The sequence below is a fragment of the Tiliqua scincoides genome, chromosome 8, assembly GCF_035046505.1.
Source record: "Tiliqua scincoides isolate rTilSci1 chromosome 8, rTilSci1.hap2, whole genome shotgun sequence".
NCBI lineage: Eukaryota > Metazoa > Chordata > Lepidosauria > Squamata > Scincidae > Tiliqua > Tiliqua scincoides.
Genome location: NC_089828.1, coordinates 11,799,849 through 11,820,449, shown reverse-complemented (window position 1 = coordinate 11,820,449; position 20,601 = coordinate 11,799,849). Strand labels below are relative to the sequence as shown.

At 45.6% G+C, this 20,601-nt stretch overlaps 1 protein-coding gene and 1 pseudogene across 2 annotated transcripts in view; both read left to right on the top strand.

Annotated features, from left to right (window-relative positions):
* The first annotated feature begins 882 nt into the window (after positions 1-882).
* GABPB1 (GA binding protein transcription factor subunit beta 1) overlaps positions 883-20,601 on the top strand; it is a 38,373-nt gene continuing 18,654 nt past the window's right edge. For both annotated transcript variants that reach the window (XM_066635872.1, XM_066635871.1), the window contains exons 1-4: positions 883-1,146; positions 16,923-17,030; positions 18,817-18,984; positions 19,473-19,667. In XM_066635872.1, the coding sequence (XP_066491969.1) occupies positions 16,923-17,030; positions 18,817-18,984; positions 19,473-19,667 (471 nt within the window). In that variant the 5' untranslated portion in view covers positions 883-1,146. The remainder of the gene's footprint in view (positions 1,147-16,922; positions 17,031-18,816; positions 18,985-19,472; positions 19,668-20,601) is intronic.
* Positions 3,771-3,890, top strand: LOC136659698 (5S ribosomal RNA; annotated as a pseudogene).

The following is a 20,601-nucleotide window of genomic DNA, read 5'->3' as shown; positions in this document are numbered from 1 at the left end:
GTGTTCCTTTGTAAGGATTGAATGATGCTTTGACTTCACAAACCTCCTTACAGAATAGTGATTCACAGCAGTGTGTTGTGCTGAAAACTGCATGAGTTGCACACCATTTTTCTTCAGTTCAGGCTGTTTTATTACTGGAACCCACTTCCAGAACTCATTCGTAGACAGGAATTTATGGATCATCTTTAGACCCATGTCCTCTTATAATTCTGTTAGTTCCATTTCCACAGCAGATATTCTGTAAACCAGAAGTTCGAGAATTGGACAACCATCACTGATCACATCAACCATGGATGGGTTTACAATAAGGCTTCAGCTTCTGCAAGTCCCCAAACCTGTCTGGGAAATTAGCAGGCAATCCTTGTGATTTATCTTTGCATTCTTCCTGTTTGTGGTCTTTTATTTTAATATTGGGGAAAGTGTTTATTCTCCTTTTGAGGTTGGGGAAGTAACTGAAGTTTCTTAACCAGAGGTCTGAATTTTAAATAAAAGTCCCATTCTAGTCAATGGGGTTTACTCCCAGGAAAGTGTGGGTTGCAGCCTGAGAGCCCAGTCCCAGGCATGTCTACTCAGAAGTAAGTCCCATTCCAGTCAATGGGGCTTGCGGCCAGGCTGGCACCCTCACTCCCCTCCCTTCTCCTTAGGCGGACTGTGAGGTAACAGCCAACCGCCTCCCCTCCGCTCAGGAAAGCGGCGGTTGAGCAGCCCGCGCGCCACTCCCCCTCCCCCTTCCAGGCGGGAAAGCAGAGCAGGGAACCCAACATGGCGGCTCCCCCTCTTGTCGCGCTCTGCGCACGCGCGGCCCCCGACAGGTCGTATCCCTCCGCCGCGCCTCCCCCCCTCGCCAAGGCCCCGTTCGCGCGAGCTGAAGAATCCCGCGCCCCGATTCCCCTCTGAGGAAGACGAGCCCACTCCCAGGCGGGGGGGCGAGAAGGAGGGTCCCTCCACGGCGCGCGCGCGCCCCCCTCCGCGGCCCGCTCCCTTCCTTCCGCCTCCTTGCCCCCTCACAGCCGCAGCGGCGCCGCGTGTCCTTCCGCCGCGCGCGGGACTCTTTGGCGGGGCTCTCGGCGCCTATGAGAAGCGGCGGCGTCCTTCGGCGCCCGTGCGCGTCGTGGTTGCGGGCGGCGGCCGGGCGCGGGCGGCACGGTAAGGGCGCGCGGCGGGCCTCTCCCTTCACCCTCCCGGCCGGCCGGCCAAGCTTTTCCAGGTCAGTCGGCGCCTCCTGCATGGGGCCCGCCACCGGATGTGGAAGTGGGTCTCTCCTCGCTGCCGCGAAGTGATTCCACTTCCCCCGGAACCCGGCCGCCGCCGCCGCGCTCCTCGGCCCGCCGCGCTTCCTGTGGGGACAGGCGGCACGGCCGGCGGCGGGGAGCGGCCTCTCGCGGGCGGGGGCTCTGCCTGGGGGAGGGGCGGGAGGGCCGCCGCCGCCGCGTGTCTCTGGGGGAGGGGGCGGCACGGCGCCTCAGGCGTGGTGTGGGTGCGCGCAGGCGACCCCAACACGCGTGCAAGGCGTCTACACGTGCTCCTACATGCGTCTTTCCTCCCCCCTCCCGCCCTGGAGGCTGAGGGGCAGCACAGCGCCTTAGGCGTGGTGTGGGCGCTTGCAAGTTACTCCAATACGCGTGTAAGGCGTTCACACATGCTCCCCCCCTCTTGCCCTGGAGGCTGAGGGACAAGGGAGGGGCAGCACAGTGCCTCAGGTGCGGTGTATGCGTGTGTCGGTGATTTCCCCCTCGAGCACGCGTGTACGGCATTCATATGTGTTCTCTACACGTGTCTTTCCTGTCCCCTGCCCGCGACGCTGTGGGACAAGGCGGGAACAGCAAAGCACCTCAGGTGTGTGGGTGCACACAGGTGATCCCTACCATTTTCACATGTGTTCCCTACACGTGTCTTTCCTTTCCGTCGTCGCCCCCCCACCTGCCTGCAAGGCTGAGGGACAAAGGAGGGAGCAGCAAAGCGCCTCAGGTGTAGTGTGGGCACGCTCAGGGGATCCCCAAACATGCCTGTAGGATGTTCATATGTGTTCCCTGCACGTGTCTTTCCTTTCTCCTGCCCACCCACAAGGCTGAGGAACAAGGGAGGGGGCAGCAAAGCGCCTCAGGTGTGTTGTGGACTTGTGTAGGTGATCCCCCAAACACGAATGTACGGTGTTCACATGTGTTTGGGTCACACATCTTTCCTATGCTCTCCTGCAAGGCTGTGGGACAAGAGATGGGGCAGCAATGCGTCTCAGGTGTGGTGTGGGCGCATGCAGGCAATCCCCATGAACACACGTGTACACCGTTCACACGTTTGTTGTATACATGTCTACCCTCCCCACACAGAATGCAGTGTACAACCCACTGGCACAGCTGTATTAGCATTGGACAGTTGGATAGAAGTGGGCCCATAGGCTGCTATCTATCCCTCCTCCAAGGAGGCCTTCTGTGCTCCTTCAGCGGGCTCAGCTCAGACCTCCAAAGGCTTCTCTCCCAGGGCCCAGTCCTATCCAAGTTTCTAGCACTGGTGCAGCCCTGCCAGTGGGGCATACTCTGCATCCTGCAAGGCAGTCACAGATGCCTTCTGTAGGTAAGAGAAAGTTCCCTTTCCTCAGAGCTGCATTGTGGCTGCACTTGCCCCAGGATAGTTGGATAGGATTGGGCCCCTAGTCACCCTGGGCTTTGAGAGAGAGGCACCACCTGGGTGGCCATGGGGCTTCCTTCTGAATCAGTGGGCATTAGGGTTGGGTTGGTGTGTGTGAAGCTGCACTTCCTGCATTGCTTATTTGGGGGGAGGGAAGCTAACTGAAATTAGTGGGGGCTTACTTCAGAGGGACCTGTGCTGTGTGGGGTCAGTGGAAGCAGCCTCACTGCATTGCTTATGAGAAGAGGAAGAGAGAGGTCGTGTTGGAACTTATAGGATTTCTGAGTAAATAGGGTTAGAACAGACAAAATATTTCTTTACCCAGTGGGTCGTTAGTCTGTGCAACTCCTTGCCGCAGGATGTGGTGATGGCGTTTGGACTAGATGCCTTTAAAAGGAGATTGAACAGATTTCTGGAGGAAAACTCCATCAGGGGTTACAAGCCATGATGGGAATGTACACCCTTCTGGTTTTAGAAGTAGGCTACCTCAGAATGCCAGGTGCAAGGGAGGGCACCAGGATGCAAGTCTCTTGCTGTCTTGTGTGCTCCCTGAGGGATCTGGGCAGCCAGTGTGAGATACAGGAAGCTGGACTAGATGGGCCTTTGGTGATGATCCAGAGGGGCGCTTTTTATGTTAGGGTTCAGGTTTTGGCTGCTTCAGGCTCCATTGACGACCATCTCTGTTCTCTTGTTACCGAGCCCACTGCAGTGGGTCATCCATTATGGAGGTCATTCCTCTTACGTAATTACCACTCTGATTTCCCATTCAGTGCTTTTTAGTATGTCCATGGGCAAAATATCCCTCAGTTCTACTGAAAGAGTGCTTAATTGGGTGAATGACTGAAACTAGTTTTTGTAAATTGTAACTTGTTATCTTTTTGGAGTTCCATTTATTAGACCAGCTATTTTCAACCACTGTGCTGCAGCACACTGGTGTGCTGCAGATGGTCTGCAGGTGTGTCATGGGAGTTTGGAGGAGGATCATTTATTAGTGGCACCACTGGGGCATGTGAGCCCCTGCTGTCAGTGTGGTGTGCCTTGTCAGTTGTCACAAAACTGATAGTGTGCCTTGACCATTTTAGTGCCTTGTCAGTGTGTCATGAGATGTAAAAGGTTGAAAATTGCTGAATTAGACATTCCCACCCTCCGACAAGATATCCCACCCTGCACATGCCCGATCTTGTCTGATCTCGGATGCTAAGCAGGGTCAGGCCTGGTTAGTACTTGGATGGGAGACTGCCTGGGAATACCAGGTGCTGTAGGCTTATACCATAGTCTTTCGAGACTGAAGGTTGCCAACCACTAGACATCCCTGATGGAGCTCCTTGGGATAATAAGGTTCTGTACTGTTGGTTATGTGTTGTTGGTGCAGTGACCATAAAATGCACAGTATTCTTTCTCCTCTTCCCACTGAGCCTGTCAAATAATATACTTTCCTTAAGACTTGATTTTAGCATGTCAACAATTACAACAATCTTTCAGCTGTGATGAATTGATTTTCTCCTTTCCCCTGGTTTCTGAGCCTTAAAGCTCCATAGAGACGATGCAGCCTTGTGGCAAAGCTGGTAACACAGTATAGCTCCATCATTCCAAGGAAGCCCAATTAACCCATCTCTTGCATGGAACTGGAACAGGAGCCTTCTGTTTCATCTTCCTTTTTGATGTTTTGATTCTGCAATCCTTTTCAGCCACACTAGACGCTGTTCCAGAACCACCTTTCAGAGCGCGATACCATAGTCATTCGAGACTGAAGGTTGCCAACTCTGTGATCCTTGTTCATGTGTTCTGTCCCACATTTAGGGGTGAGAAATCTGTCCACCCTCAGAATCCTCCTTAAGTGGGTGTTTGTGCTTTCTGTATATACCTCTTTTTGGGTTTGAACATAGATGTTACAGTTTAGATCAGCAAGGTAACAAAATGCTTAGCTGAAGGTGTGTGTGTGTGTGTGTGTGTGTGAGTGAGAGAGAGAGAGAGAGAGAGAGAGAGAGATGTCCCTTTGCAAGAGATTTGTTCAGAGCTAAATGTGGATGTAAAGATAAAAAATATTGTCTCATATAGATGTATAATAACTAACAAATGTATTGATTATTTGTGGAGGAAAAATACTGTACATACATTTAAGACTATATTTGTAAGGTCTTCTGTTTTAATTTATTGTAGTACCTTGCGCTTCAGTGCTAGTTTCTCCTCCCCCCATTTAGTCTTGCTAACTTGAGGAGAACTGCTTCCATAGTAAAGTTTCAGGCTTGTATCCTTCATGTTCAAAATGCTCCTTGATATTTTAAGAGCCAATTTCTTCTTGATCTTTTGTGTTGGCTTTTGGAATTGTTCCCACAAGAATGCTTATCTGAAAATATTTCTTAAGAATGTTTTATCCATAATTTGCTAAAAGTTGGTCTCATTAGCTGAATCATTCAAAATGTATTGTAAACTAAGGATGTCATTCTGAGGCTACAGCCCCAATACATACTTGCTTACTGAACTTTGTGGGGGTTTACTTTTGAGTAAAAATACATGGAATGGAGCTCTTAACAGTGCAATCCTATGCGTGTCTACTTGGAAGTAAGGCTCATTAAATTCAGTGGAACTTGCTCCCAGGAAAGTGTGTATACACTGGAATACAATGGGATTTATAGTGCTAGCCTATCCGTATTCGCTCAGAAGTATGCATTCTCATGTGAAAGTTTGAGATCTGTTGAAATCAGTATCGCTTCCAAGTAATCAAATTTAGCACTGAAGTGTCTCCTTGAGACTTTGCCTTGTGAAAGCATTTAAAATAACTGTGGGTGGATCTTTCTGGTAGTTTTATACAAAATATCTATTTCCACATATTCATTCTGCATACTGTTGTTGATGGCTGTTATGAAAACACTTTGTTTTAGATGAGGATAGTAATATTTCAAGCTTGATGTATGTAATTGGAATTAGGCCAGTACTGGCTTAACGTTTGTGTACCTTAAAATAAAGCTACTAATTTAAATTGAAGCTGCTGTTTGCCTTTATTATGGATAAAAGAGAAGTAAAAGATGCATCTGCCCCTTGTGGCCAGTATTTTCTGACAAGCTTCAACTAGCACAAGATCATCAAGGAGTACTTGCAATGAGTTCCATCAGTTGGTACCGATGAGGCAAGCACCTGTAAAAGTTGCCTTAGGAGGAATAGCATATGTGTTGATAACAGTATTTATTAACACAATTAAAAGCGCTTTGGTCTGTTTTCAAGCCATTCTTAAAGTGTGCACTGTAGATATACCATAGCATAAATAGCAAAAACAAAACTGGGATCTAAAGAGCTGTTCTGGGCATAAACAGTGTGATTTTTTTTTTTTTACTTTTGCTTTGAGCAGCAGGCTCCCATGCCAGACCACAAATAAGTTTTCTTCCCTTCTTTTGCATGGAACTAGTTGTGTGGTTCCTTTGCTCCTAACCTGTCTGCATTGAATACTTTCAGTATCTGTGATGAAAACATGTTAATGTCTTTGTCATGGATACTATATAATGAGCAACTTACAGCCCAGTCCTAAACTGTACTGGCGCAGCCAGGCCACATGGCCTGCACTGCATCCTATCATGCCACCCAGTGCACACTTACCTGTGCTGGCTGGCACAGGGTCAGGGTCAGGATCTGTCCCGGCCAAGGTGGCACGAGCCTCCACTCCAGCCCAGCCAGAGGGACAAACATGTCAGCCTTTGGCTGGGCTGGTGTGGAGGCCCTATGGCATGTTTGCAACACTTGGAGCCTGCACAGGGATTTTTATACACGGATTTGACTCAGCACGAATGGCCTGAGCAAGTGAAAGAAAGATATTTTGCATTGGTGAAGGGATGGGCTGAGTGAAGTACTGATGGATTGTCTTCTTAATGACTCTTATTTTAGAGTCAAAAGGTCAGCAATGCTGTTTTTCAATCACTGGAGCAAAGAAACTTTGTTTTTTAAATTGATTTGCTATTGTGTTTTTTTTTTTAATCCTGGTGAGTGCTTGGAAGGGAACCCATGCAAATAATTAGTCTCAACCTGTACAACTGTTTCTCAATCTGTCTCTAATTTTTGGAGAAGTTCAACAGATCTGTTATCTAACTCAAAATGTATTTGCATGTCAAAGCATTTACTTGCTAAACTGCTAGGCAACTAGCATCAAATATGAAGCAAAAGTACCATAAAACCCATATGTAATTATGCAATTATGCATTAACATTGTAGCTAGACCACCTTCCATCAAACCTACAACAAAAAATACATCCCCCCCCCACACTTAGATTTTGGAATAGTATAATTTTATTGTATTTCATTTTTAGAAAAAGAGAAAGAATGAAGACTGCAATCTTATAACCCAGGGGTGTCCAGAGTTTTTGGCAGGAGGGCCACATCATCTCTCTAACACTGTTGGGGACGGAGGAAAAAAAGAATAAATTTAAAATTAAAATTTGAATAAATTTACATAAGTTTACATAAATGAATATATTACAGATGAACTTATATGAATGAAGGTCTTGAAATTGCTCAAGGCCTATAAAGGCCTTGCACAATGCAAGGCTGGCCTTTCCTTTTCTGCGGCTACTGCATCACTGACCTGAAACAGCAAGCAGTGGAGGAAGCCCTCATCCCACAGCTCACGTGAGAGGTGAAACAGTCACCCTCACGCTGAGAGCAGTTGCTTCGGGCCAGTGAGGTCTCCAACAAATCTCCAGAGGGCCAGAGGCTCATTGGAGACTGGGGATTTCCTGAGGGCTGCATTGAGAGGCCTTGAGGGCCGCATGTGGCCCCAGGGCTGGGGTTTGAGCACTCCTGTTTTAACCTATAACCTGGGAGTAAGCCTCATACAATTCAGTGGACCTTCTAAGTAGAGCTGCATAAGATTGGGTTGTTGTATTGTTTGTAGCACTTATCTGTGGTGCTGAGTTTTGTGTAAGTCATGGACTCTGATCTTTTGAACTAGGGAAGTTGTGTGGTGTCCCTGTCCCCCACCAAGAGCTGCAGAAGCATTGAGGACATGTTCTAATAAAAATCTCTCACAGCACAATCTGATGCATGGTTAAAAATCAGTCCTACTGTACTCAATGGGACTTTAATTTTATTTCTTTTTTTTACAATAGCAAACAAAATTTGAGTTTAAAAAAAACTTAGTACAATGAAAAGGAACAGGCATTTTTACCAAATGCATGTAACATGTATCACTAATTCTTTCAAAACTCTAGTCACAAGTGATTTCTTATTCCTCAAATGGGGAAGTGGGTGACCTTGTGCTGAACATTAAGGCAACCAAAAGAAGTCTTTCACAAACAAAAGAAAAATTTCTGCATACTTTGGGGGAATCTCTATGTAGATTAAAATGCATGCCCCCTCCCCAAGACAAAACCTTCCAAAATAGGGAGATGAGCCTCTTATTGGGCATGAACGTTGCTCTTAGGCTGCCATAGAATCCTGGCAGCAATAGAGCAGAATATACAAGCCCTCATTCTGTTAGGCCAGGGGTATCCAAAGTTTTTAGCAGGGGGGCCACATCATCTCTCTGACAATGTGATGGGGGCTGGGAAAAAAGAATTAATTTACATTTTGAATTTGAATAAATTCACATAAATGTACATAATTGAATATATTAGGGATGGAACATACATGAATGAATGAAGGTCTTGCAGTAGCTCAAGGCATCACAGGCATGAAACAGCAAGCAATGGAGGGAGCCCTCGTCCCATAGCTCAAATGATAGGTTGAACAGTTGCCCTCACTCTGAGAGCAGTTGTGTCAGGCCAGCATGGGCTCTAGCAAGCCTCTGAAGGGCCAGAGGCTCATTGGGCTCCCCGCAGGCCAGATTGGGAGTCCCTGAGGGCCACAAGTGGCTCCAAGGCCGGGGTTTGAGCGCCCCTGTGTTAGGCCAACAGAAAATTGAGACTGGTAGTGTGCTACTTTCTGCTTAAACAATGGTTTGTAGGAAATTCATTAGGTAAAGTGCTTCCTCCAATTCTAATGCCCTTCATAGGGGCATTTAGGCTGCTAAAGGGGAAGAACCCTGACTACCTAAAAGATCCTGGGGGGGGAAGGGAATTTAATTTCAGGGATCTGCACCATTGCTGACCACAATTTAAATAAATATGGTGTGGTAAGTGAGGAAGTACATAAAGGTCCTCGTTTTTGCTCTTTACTGCACCTTGCCCACCTCTGAACATGAGCAGTTTATATGTGCTATGAAGATGTTCTCTTATCTCCTCCCTGTCCTCTGGGGTTTCTTGCATGATCCCCACTTGTATTGGTGTTGTACCACTTTGTCCTATTCTAGATACTAGATCCTAGAGTTTATGTGCTAACAGCAATTATTAACTCTCTGATAAGGTCTGTAGCTTCATGTAATAGCACATGTTCTGCATGCATATAGCCCTTGTTTCAGTCTCTGGTGTACCCAGTTAAGAGCCTCAGGTGGGAAAGACCTGGGATTGAGAGAGTCATTGCTGGTCCCAGCAGACAGAAATAGGCTGGGCAGACCAACGGTCTGACATGGTAAGGTGTTTTTATATGTTATGTACTTTTGGGGGGGGGGGCAAGAAAAAGGTGTAAAAGATCTTGGCTTGTAAATGAGTTTTCTTTTAAAACTCTGGGCATGTATAGCAGGGAGCTGTGGTGGCATCTGACTGCAGACAGTCAAAAGGAAAAACATGTCAGTGTTTTCACACTGTATTTTTACAGTTTCCCCACAATATTAATCTCTGGAAGTTCTAGCTCCTTGTTCTGTTAGTTCTGTGCCCCCTTATAGCTACACTACTGTTGGGTAGTTGGGGAGGATATACTGGATTTTTAACCAGTTGCTATGGTGTTGATACTGTATTTTTGTGGAATAATTTGGTGAAGAAGTTATCTTCCACTAGATGGCCCCACTAACACTACTGTTGATTGCCTATAAGAAAGCCAGTAAAGTCAATTAGAAGTTTGATCTCTGATTTATTTATAGTGGACCCTCAATTTAATGGGCTAATTGGAGGGAAGCAGAGGCATGTATTGAGAACTTCCTGATAGGCTTGGAATTTCATTGCTTGCAAAAGTGTTGCTCAAAAAGCAAAGTGAGTCCAAGGATATTTTTGTCAAATGAAATTGGCACCTAGTGAACACAAAGATATACCAGGCATTAGAACTCCAACTCCGTGAGGAGCAGAAATGAAGCAGAGCTGAGCATTGCAGAGAGGCTTCTTCCATATGCATACACACTCCCAAAGAATCCATAATCTATACCAGGACTTGCCAGACCCTGACCCATGTATTGCATCTGGTATTTGCTGAAATTCCTCTACTCTGTGGGCAGCACTTACTGTTCCGCTGCTCTGCCGCTTTGTTCTTCACCCATGTGGGCACAGGGATGCTCTGGGCAGTTGCGTCTTTTGCCCACATCCCAGCAGGCTTTGCACCAGGCAGAGCAGCGGAACAGTAAGTGCTGCCCACAGAGGGGAGGGAGTTTATGTTGTGCAGCAGTCTCCAGTTTGGAGTCAGCTGATCTATGCTATGAGGGGTGAAATGGGGCTCATCCCACCAGATATAGGAAGTGTTGTCAGGGTTGATGTATCCACAGAAGGAACCAAACATGGCAGGCGTAATGCTTCTATGATGTCATATCCTCCACACCTACAAGGAAAGCTGTGGGTCTGACACTGTGGAGTAGTGGCTGCCACTTACTTCCCTCTTGTAGCTGCCTTCTTCCTGTAGTATATCTTGCAGAACATGTTGCTGTAATTTATGATGGAATAAATCAATAATACTGGAATGATGAGAAGGACCGTGTGAACTGATGTGAGAAAGCAAAGAATTGGATGACCTTCCACTTCCCATGAGGTCTCTGACTAACAGAAGGGCTGCTCTCTAGTCCATATCTCTTTTCTTCATTGAATGCCTGGTTGTGGGAGCATGAGCCTGTTACACAAACAGGGAAAGAATAAAACATTGAAGATATGCGGGGAGGCAGAATATCTGGACTTTTCTTTTGAATTCATATGTTATTTTCCACTTACAGACTGCCATACACGTTTTGCTGCTGCTTGTTTCTTAGGGGATTCCCCAGGTTTGGAGGCTACTTTTCATTTGGGGGAGGTTTTCTCATGGAGGCTTCTTCCATGTAGGCTCTCTAACTTTGGATGGTGGCAGTGTGAGCTGCCTTTTCCCTGTTCACTCCCCGTTAAAAGGGTGAAGCAGGGAAATGGGTATTAGCCATTGACTGATCAGTGCTGTACCCACCAGGACCTTTTCCAATCACTTACATGTGTGAATAGTCCTAGGGTCTGAATCTGAGGAGTTCTGGCAACCTCCTTCAGGGTTTTCGGGTCTAGGCCAGAGCTAGTTCTTACATTCCAAAGAGAACACTGATGAACAGGTTCAGCTCCTCCTCCTTAGGTAAGATGGTAGCAGACCCTGCAGAGAGACCCCTAAGTCAGATCGGGACTCATCTTTCCTCCCATGCTGAGACTTTTCCCTCATCCAAGAGTGGTAAACTAACCTGCTGCCCCAGATGGTGAAGAGAAACAAACGAGCTGCTCCAGTCCTGCAACAGTCATGGTAGGGCATGTCAATCATGAGCACAAATGTGTTGATATCTTGTGACCAAAGACCAAAAGCTGCTCTGGCAGTTTCTGAATCAGACCCAAACTGTCCTTGGAAAAAACCTTTGACATCACAAAGATCCTAGCCCTGATTGGGTCAGGGGACCTTTGTGATGGAAACACTGCAGACTTCACAATTAGTCAGGAGCATTACACCATAACTATCACCTCCACCATCTTGAGGCGGTTGCGTCACTCCACCACATGAGTAGTCTGGCTGAAGTTGGGATATCCCTCTGGGAAGCATGCAAGCAGGGCATTGGGTATAGGCCAAATAGCCCTTGCCTAGCTGTTTGTCTGTGCAGTGCTCCCACTGGTGCAAGGGCCAAATGGCTGAGCACTGCCAGTGATTCCATGCAGATCGACTGCTGGTGGGATTCTGCCAGCAGTGGGGATGGATTGAGCCGGGTGGGTCAAGGGTGGATGATGGTGGCCTTAGTGTCCGTCTTATGGAGAAGGAAGGTGTAGTGGTCCAGGAGTTGGACTTGGACTTGGAAGATACAGGTTCAAATCACCACTCAGCCATGAAGCTTCCTGAGTCATCAACCCTAAGCCTCACCTACCTCACAGGGTTATTGTGAGGACAAAAGGAGGAGAGGAATCAAGTACGCTACCCTGAGCTCTGTGGAGAAGGGTGGTAGAAAAATGTGAGAAATAAATATCCTAAGCCCCTGTTTCAGGCTTGACTTGCCCCCTGCATCCCTTCAGATCTGTGCCAGCAAAAGAGCTAGCATAGATTTGAGGAATCCCATAGGGAACAAGGCAGTGGCCAGAGAGGTACGTAAAGTTTTTCTTTACTTACTTCTCCCAGCCAGCCTGGTCCCGACCCGTGCCCAGGTTATAGTAGCCACGGCACTGGCTGCTCTGTGCCTTGCGCACCCATATGATAAGTTTGGGCAATTTGTCTAATCCTTTCCCAAAGTTCTCTTCCTCATCTGAATTTCCAGAAACTGAATTCCATAAGTGATCTGTGTTTTGTATGAAGAACTCTTTCTTTGCCCTGAACCTACTGCCAAGCAGTCATATCAATCAATGCCAGGCAAAGTTTGGAGAAAGGGCAGAAGTGAGAAAGCGTTCAGCCTCATAGTGTTTGATAAAAGTACAATTGGAAAAGAGATAAAATACAAAAATGGGAAATCAACAGATTTCTGAAAGTTTCTGTAGAATTGGTACTGAGGGGGCAGGGATAGTGGCTCTGAATTGGATCTGGTGGATTATTTTTTAGTGATAGGTGGGCTCTTCACTTGTCTCAAATTAGCTCAGAAATGATTTGACCTCAGGAAAAACTAGTACTCTTACTTGCATCTTCACAAGTGCATCTTTACAAGTGCAGCACATGACTTGACAAACACATGTACTCGTAAAAACATTCCCAGATAATAAATATGGACACAATCCTAACCAACTTTCCAGCACTGACATGTGCCAATGGGATGGTGCACTTTCCAGCATGTGCCAATGGGAGGTGCACTGCATCCTGCAGTGGGCAGGCAGTCAAGGGGGCCTCCTCAAGGTAAGGGCATGTTTGTTATCTTGCTAAGATAAGTCAGTGCTGGAAAGTTGGTTATGATTGCACCCTATGTGACATACTGCCTTTTGCTTTCCATGGTGTAATCCTAAAAGTAAAGCCCATATTGGATCCCCAGGGAGCAATCCTTCAGACTGAGGAGCTACATGAGAAGAGGAGGGGGGATTCTAAGGGAAGATATCATTTGATGATGGAGATGGAAAAGAGCACGTTCTTGCTTGTCATGACCACATGCATCGTGTATAATAAACGCAATCTTTTGCTGTCATTTAAAACGTAGGCACTACTGTCAGTTGCAGTGATATCTTGAAGATCTGTAGCCTATGATTAGAATACACAGTTCAGTCCAGTGCAGATGAATATCTGCACCTCTTGCCAAATTAGTTTTCTAAGACTCAGTTTACAGTAGCTGCACTGGATAACATTTACCATGCCAGGAGTCATGGTTTTCTGGAACACTGAATGATCATTGCATTGTTGAATGAGAAGATTTTGGATGACAACTAAGAGTAGTAAATATTGAATGTTCTTTACAGTACCAATTATAGTTTGTTATTCAGTTATTGTTATTCAGCCAGTTGTTCATTTCCATAATGAATGAACTAAAACAAGATTTCAGAGAATTCTCAAAAGTTTCCTTCAGTTCAATTTGTTGTGAAGCATAACCAAGAAATTTTTGTTGCTGTCCTGCATGAAGTTGGAGCAAACAATACACAGATCCCAGAAAAGTATTAAGTTTATAATTGGAGAAACAAGATGGGTGCGCATATTCTAGTCACAATCATGGTCAAATACATTGTTCAGCTTAAAAATGCTAAAATAGTCACTGAAAGAATCTAATTACCAGGGGAAGTACCAGTTAAACAAAAATGTTTTACATCCATTACCAAAGGTGAGCAGAAATGAATGGCTTATCTCAGTAGGTAAAGAACTGGACAGACAAGGGATTACAGAGTAAAGGCCCTGCTCCTGGCTATTGTCATTCTTGTTGTTGGCAACCTTCAGTCTCGAAAGACTCTGGTATCACGCTCTGAATGGTGGTTCTGGAACAGCATCTAGTGTGGCTGAAAAGGCTGATTCGGGAGTGACAATCCCTTCCACACTGGGAGCAAGTGCAGTTTGTCCCTTGTCTGTCTCCCTGGCTATGGGCCTTCCTTCTTTGCCTCAGTCTGTTGGCCAAGTGTCTCTTCAAACTGGGAAAGGCCATGCTGCACATCCTGCCTCCAAGCGGGCCGCTCAGAGGCCAGGGTTTCCCACTTGTTGAGGTCCATCCCTAAGGCCTTCAGATCCCTCTTGCAGATGTCCTTGTATCGCAGCTGTGGTCTACCTGTAGGGCGCTTTCCTTGCACGAGTTCTCCATAGAGGAGATCCTTTGGGATCTGGCCATCATCCATTCTCACGACATGACCGAGCCAACGCAGGCGTCTCTGTTTCAGCAGTGCATACATGCTAGGGATTCCAGCTCTTTCCAGGACTGTATTGTTTGGAACTTTGTCCTGCCAGGTGATGCCAAGGATGCGTCAGAGGCAGCGCATGTGGAAAGTGTTCAGTTTCTTCTCCTGTTGTGAGCGAAGAGTCCATGACTCGCTGCAGTACAGAAGTGTACTCAGGACGCAAGCTCTGTACACCTGGATCTTGGTATGTTCCGTCAGCTTCTTGTTGGACCAGACTCTTTGTGAGTCTGGAAAACGTGGTAGCTGCTTTACCGATGCGCTTGTTTAGCTCGGTATCGAGAGAAAGAGTGTCGGAGATCGTTGAGCCAAGGTACGCAAAGTCATGGACAACCTCCAGTTCATGCGCAGAGATTGTAATGCCGGGAAGTGAGTCCACATCCTGAACCATGACCTGTGTTTTCTTCAGGCGCAGCAGATGGAACGCTGGGTGCAGCACTACTCTGAGCTATATTCCAGAGAAAATGTAGTCACCAAAGAAGCACTGAACAACATTGAGTGCCTGCCTGTGCTGGAGGAGCTTGACAGTGAACCAACCCTAGAAGAACTTCACGTGGCCCTGGACTCCCTTGCCTTTGGCAAGGCACCTGGAAAAGACAGCATCCCTGCTGAAGTCCTAAAGTGCTGCAAAGAGATCGTCGTCACTGAGCTGCATGAAATCCTCTGTCTCTGCTGGAGAGAAGGTGGAGTACCTCAAGACATGAGGGATGCAAACATCATCACGCTGTACAAGAACAAAGGTGACAGGGGTGACTGCAACAACTACCGCGGCATCTCTCTCCTTAGCGTTGTAGGAAAGCTGTTTGCCCGAGTTGCACTAAAGAGGCTCCAGGTACTTGCAGAGAGTGTCTATCCAGAATCGCAGTGTGGATTCTGAGCCAACAGGTCCACCACTGATATGGTATTCTCCCTTAGACAACTGCAGGAGAAATGCAGGGAACAACGACAGCCACTCTTTATAGCCTTCATAGAGCTCATGAAGGCTTTCGACCTGGTCAGCAGAGACGGCCTCTTCAAGATTCTTCCCAAGATTGGATGTCCACCCAGGCTCCTCAGCATCATCAGATCTTTTCACAAGGACATGAAGGGCACTGTTGTCTTCGATGGCTCCACATCAGACCCCTTTGACATCCGAAGCGGAGTGAAGCAGGGCTGTGTTCTTGCGCCAACCTTGTTTGGGATTTTCTTCGCTGTCCTGCTGAGGCAGGCCTTTGGAACTGCAACAGAAGGCATCTATCTCCGGACCAGATCAGACGGAAAGCTCTTCAACCTCTCCAGACTGAGAGCAAAGTCCAAAGTCCAGCTGAAATGTCTGCGTGACTTCCTCTTTGCCGACGATGCAGCTGTCACTACCCACTCTGCCAAAGATCTCCAGCAGCTCATGGATTGTCATTCTAACCTGACATGAAGAAGGCAGCGCATGGCATGCAAAATCAACCTGTTGCTGACTACAGCTGTAATATGGGCTGATATAGGGAGAGGTGGCCCATAGAGTCTGAGTCTGAGAAAGGTTTTTAATGGAGTTCAGATGCAGGCTGAACTGTTCAAACCAGTACTTTGAATCAGTACCAGGTAGAAAAGCCCCCCCCCCCGTGTGTGCCACCCTTGTTGTTAAACACATATTGCTGAAGCTCCACATTTTTTCAAATGCTCTCCAAACTGTTCCGTGGACCTGACCATCTTACCTGCACCAGAGGGACCTCCTTTCATTTTTGGGTGAAGGGATGAATCTGCATGCTTTTTAAAACTTTGGGAATGAACTAGATCTGGTTGCCAATGGAAGAAAGTTTTATGCGTGAACAGTGCTTTAGAAGTAGGCTACGTCTGAATGAGAGGTGCAAGGGAGCAGCAACAGGATGCTGTTATCTTGTTATCTTGTGTGCTCCCTGAGGCCACTGGTGGGCACTATGAGTTACAGGAAGCTGGACTAGATGGGCCCCCTTTGGCCAGTTCCAGCAAGGCTGCTCTTATGTTCTTATGCTTGAAATGTGTTCCAGGGTTTGAAGCAATATGGCTGAGGTGCTGCTACCCCAGGAAACTCCTTGCTTTTCAGTAAAAGTATGGCTAATCTAGAATTGTAATGCAAATATTCCTGGCCTAGCCATAGTATCACAGTAATACCTAGAATAGGTATCAAACAGGAGAGGCTCACCTACTAGCCACAGCTACTTTTTTGCTGTGCTGTGACTCAGCCTACAAAGTGAGAAGTATGCTTAAAATTTGTTTAAAAAAGAAAAGACGATACATCACAGGACATTAAATAACATCTCTCTATCTTTTACACACACACACACACACACACACACACACACACACACACACACACACACAGAGCGAATGGCATTGTAAACAATCCCTTGTCTTGTAAACATGTTTGAGTGGAAAAGGGGTTCCACACATCAAATCAAAGATACAGTTAGTTGCTCTTAAGTGTTAAAGGGAGAATCAGCACTCTGCATGCAAGCAGTTCAGATGGAGGCTGAACTGCTGAGGATTTCCCATACAGGTCACCTGGAAAGGCCTTCTCCTGACTTCAATTTGGCAGCAAGCCTTGACTGTTGCATGTTGTCCAGAGTCTCATGCAGAAGCTGTCTTTGAAGCATGTGAACTCAAAAAGTTCCAGTTACCTCATTTTTCAAGACTTTGCAAAAAAAGAGTTGTCAAATGGTTAATTTTTAGGTGGTCATACCATTTTAGAATTAGCCTAAGTTGAACGAACTGAATTATTTTTTCATCTTCTACTAGATGTCCTTAGTAGATTTGGGAAAGAAGCTTTTAGAGGCTGCACGAGCAGGACAAGATGACGAAGTTCGCATTTTGATGGCAAATGGAGCACCTTTTACCACAGACTGGGTAATGAGTATTTTTTCTTCTGTTTTAATTTGCGTGTTTGATTTTGTCTTTGCTCTGTTCATTTTGCATATTTTGGTTACACCAGGCCTGGCTTCAAATAAGGCACTGGCTAAGGGCCCACGAGGCCAGGCTGATTCCTGAACCCTCAATGCTGGTGGTGGCAGTGGCAGCACCTAGAATACCATAATGAGGGCACCAAGAAGGATCCAAGGCAGGACTTTCCCCTAGGGCCCCTAGCAACCTGGTGCTGGCATTGGTGACTCTGAAAAAATTGCATTTGTAATATGTGCATGTCATTTTTTTTAAACACCCCCCCCCCGAATTCTGCGTCAAGAACAGGTCTTGCTCAGTTTCCTTCTGGTGTCTGAGATTTTATCAGGTGTTACTCATAACTTTTATGATTATCTTTACTTTTATTTATTTATTTATTTATTTATTTATTTATTTATTTGTCAAGGATACGATTCCAGAGCTTTTGAATTCTACGTCTCGATAATGTTGTCTCTGCTTGCACAACGGGGTTATGGATAAGTCAGTTGGGCTTATCCCTATTTAAGTTTGCATAGGACTTCAACCTTAGGGTCCAGTCCTATCCAACTTTCCAGTATCTGCAATGCAGCCTTGAGGTAAGGGAACAAATGTTTTTTTACCTTGGGGAGGTCTCCATGACTCTCCCCCAATACAGGATGCAGCGTATGCCCCATCAGTGCTGGAAAGTCAGGTAGGATTGGGCTCTTAGCTTATATTACAAGTGAGCTGACCTCATAGCTAGTATTCTCGTAATGTCCCACTTCTTTTCTGCATTGTGTTGTTATTTTAGGTTTACATTTTCTTTGAAAGTTGTTAATAACTTAGTTAACCATATAACGACAATCCTGTTCTCATGGGATGAGATGTGAAATTGTCCTTGTGACTTTGACATTTCAGACTCATAGTAATGATAATTGTGTTATTTGTATGATCCCAGCACTGATTTAGTTATCTCAACTGTAAGACTTTCCCAGATGGGAGTTCAAAACAACATGAAAACAGTAAAAAAAAATAAAAAATGGGAGAACTGAGAAATGTTTGTGAGCTTGATGAAAACATCCTCATTTAGGAGCATTTCCACCAACACAGGGGTGCCCAAACCCCGGCCCGGGGGCCACTTGCAGCCCTCGAGGACTCCTAATCCAGCCCGCAGGGAGCCCCCAATCTCCAATGCGCCTCTGGCCCTCCAGAGACTTGCTGGAGCCCATACTGGCCCAACACAACTGCTCTCAGCATGAGGGCAACTGTTCAACCTCTCACATGAGCTGTGTGATGAGGGCTCCCTCCACTGCTTGCTGTTTCCCATCTGTGGTGCAGCAGCGTTAGTGAAGGAAAGGCTGACCTTGCTTTGTGTAAGGCCTTTTATAGGCCTTGAGCTATTACAAGACTTTCATTCATTCATATAAGTTCCATCTCTGATATATTTATTTATGTAAATTTAATCAAATTTGAAATGTAAATTAATTCTTTTTTTTTTTCCTGGCCCCCAACACAGTGTCAGAGAGATGATGCAGCCCTCTTGCCAAAAAGTTTGGACACCCCTGCATCAACATATGGGGGATTTGTAAAAAAATCCACCTTAAACCATTTCTGTTTCATGGTGCTCAAAAGTAAATATGGCATATATTAAGTGTTATGTTAAAGGAGGAGAACACTCAAGTTCTTTTTATTCATGACTAAAGGGGGAAGGATTTGCAAGAAAGAGGAGCAGATTATCCTGATTGTTTAACTGTCCATTTCACACATCATGTTGCAGTTGGGAACATCTCCGCTTCATTTAGCAGCACAGTATGGGCACTATTCAACCACTGAAGTGTTACTTCGAGCGGGTGTAAGTCGGGATGCCAGGACCAAAGTGGACAGAACTCCATTGCATATGGCTGCTTCTGAAGGCCATGCAAGCATTGTAGAGGTTTTACTTAAGGTAATAAATCATCCATTTTGTACAGAAATTGAGGTGTTGCTTGAAGACCCATTGTCATGATTATAATTTTTCAGTGGTTCCTAAAGAACCTCTTTAAAACAGTGATTGAGATCCAAAGCACCAAACATCCTGCACATCAGGGCTTTTCTGGAACCTGCTGCTCATACCATTTTAAAGATCTGCTCTGTAGGGGTGAGGGATATGATGCAATGGAGGAGGAGAATCTCTTGATACCCTCTTGTGCTTTCTAATTTTGCATGATGGAATGCTGGCAGTAAACAACAAACAGTATGTTGATTTTAATTATATATTTTCTTTAACTGCATGCAATATTTTTCCAGCTAATGGATCTGATGGCATCTAAAATAAAGGTTTCACATTTCTGCTTAAAAATGATAGCAAATATATGTATATGTATGTTATCGTTTTTAGTTTTTCAGTTCTCAGACACTGCTGCCAGTTTGATCTAGCTTGTATTTTCCTTGTAGCATGGTGCTGATGTGAATGCCAAGGACATGCTGAAGATGACAGCTCTTCATTGGGCTACGGAACACAATCATCAAGAAGTAGTGGAACTGTTAATAAAATATGGAGCAGATGTCCATACACAAAGTAAATTTTGCAAAACAGCATTAGATATCGCTATAGACAATGGCTTTGAAGACCTAGCAGAAATATTACAGGTAATTCCATACTCTCTTCTACTAAGCCTTTTCTGGATTCTACAGAGCTTAACATTTTCTGCAGCTATCAGTAAATCATCCCCTACCCCAGTGTTTCCAAACTGTGGTTTGAGACCAACCAATGGGTCGTGAACCAATTTTTGGTGAGTTTCGAAAAGTTTAAAAATATTTTAAAAACCCTTGCAAGCACCTTTGACTTGTTTGTAGCAGAAAATAGTTAGCTGATATGTGATAATCTTCATACTCCAAATTAAAATGTCACCTTTTCTAAGTTTCTCTAGTAATTGGTGTGCCATAGATCACTTGTGAACCCAGTTTCAGTCTTTTGTCTGACCTGGAAGTCCATAATTGCACATCTTGCATCTTGTTCAGCCTTCTGGGTACCCTGAAATGACTGTAAAGGTTTGGGGGAACAGTCCTTGAACTTCATTTCTAGGATCTAGCAAATGCCCCCCCACACACGGGCAAGATGCAAGGCTTCTAGCACCCACAGGAGCATAGGGCCCCAATTACTATTAATTAATAACTTATTTCTAGATATCTTTTTGTGTAGTGGGTTGCAATACATTATGGTTTTTAAAAGTGGGTCCTGGTGCTAAAAAATTTGGGAAGCTCTGTCCTACCCATTTTCATTGCTTCTTTATCCGACTTTGCATTTTCCCCTTCCCCTTCTCCTTTGGACTCTTCATCCAACCAAGATACAAGTACACTAGGCAGGTAATGTGTGGTGACTCTATTCTGTATAGTCTCTAGCAGACTCGCTTGGTGCTAAGTACATGTTAAGTAATAGTAGCAGCATTTATTTATGAACTACTGTATAAAGTACATAAGGTCCTTGGCTGCATTTCTTGTATGCAGGCAGCTTCAATCCCATTGACTTCAGCTGGATTTGAGCAGCCTAGCTATGTTAAGAATTGCAGTGCTTGTCAACTAC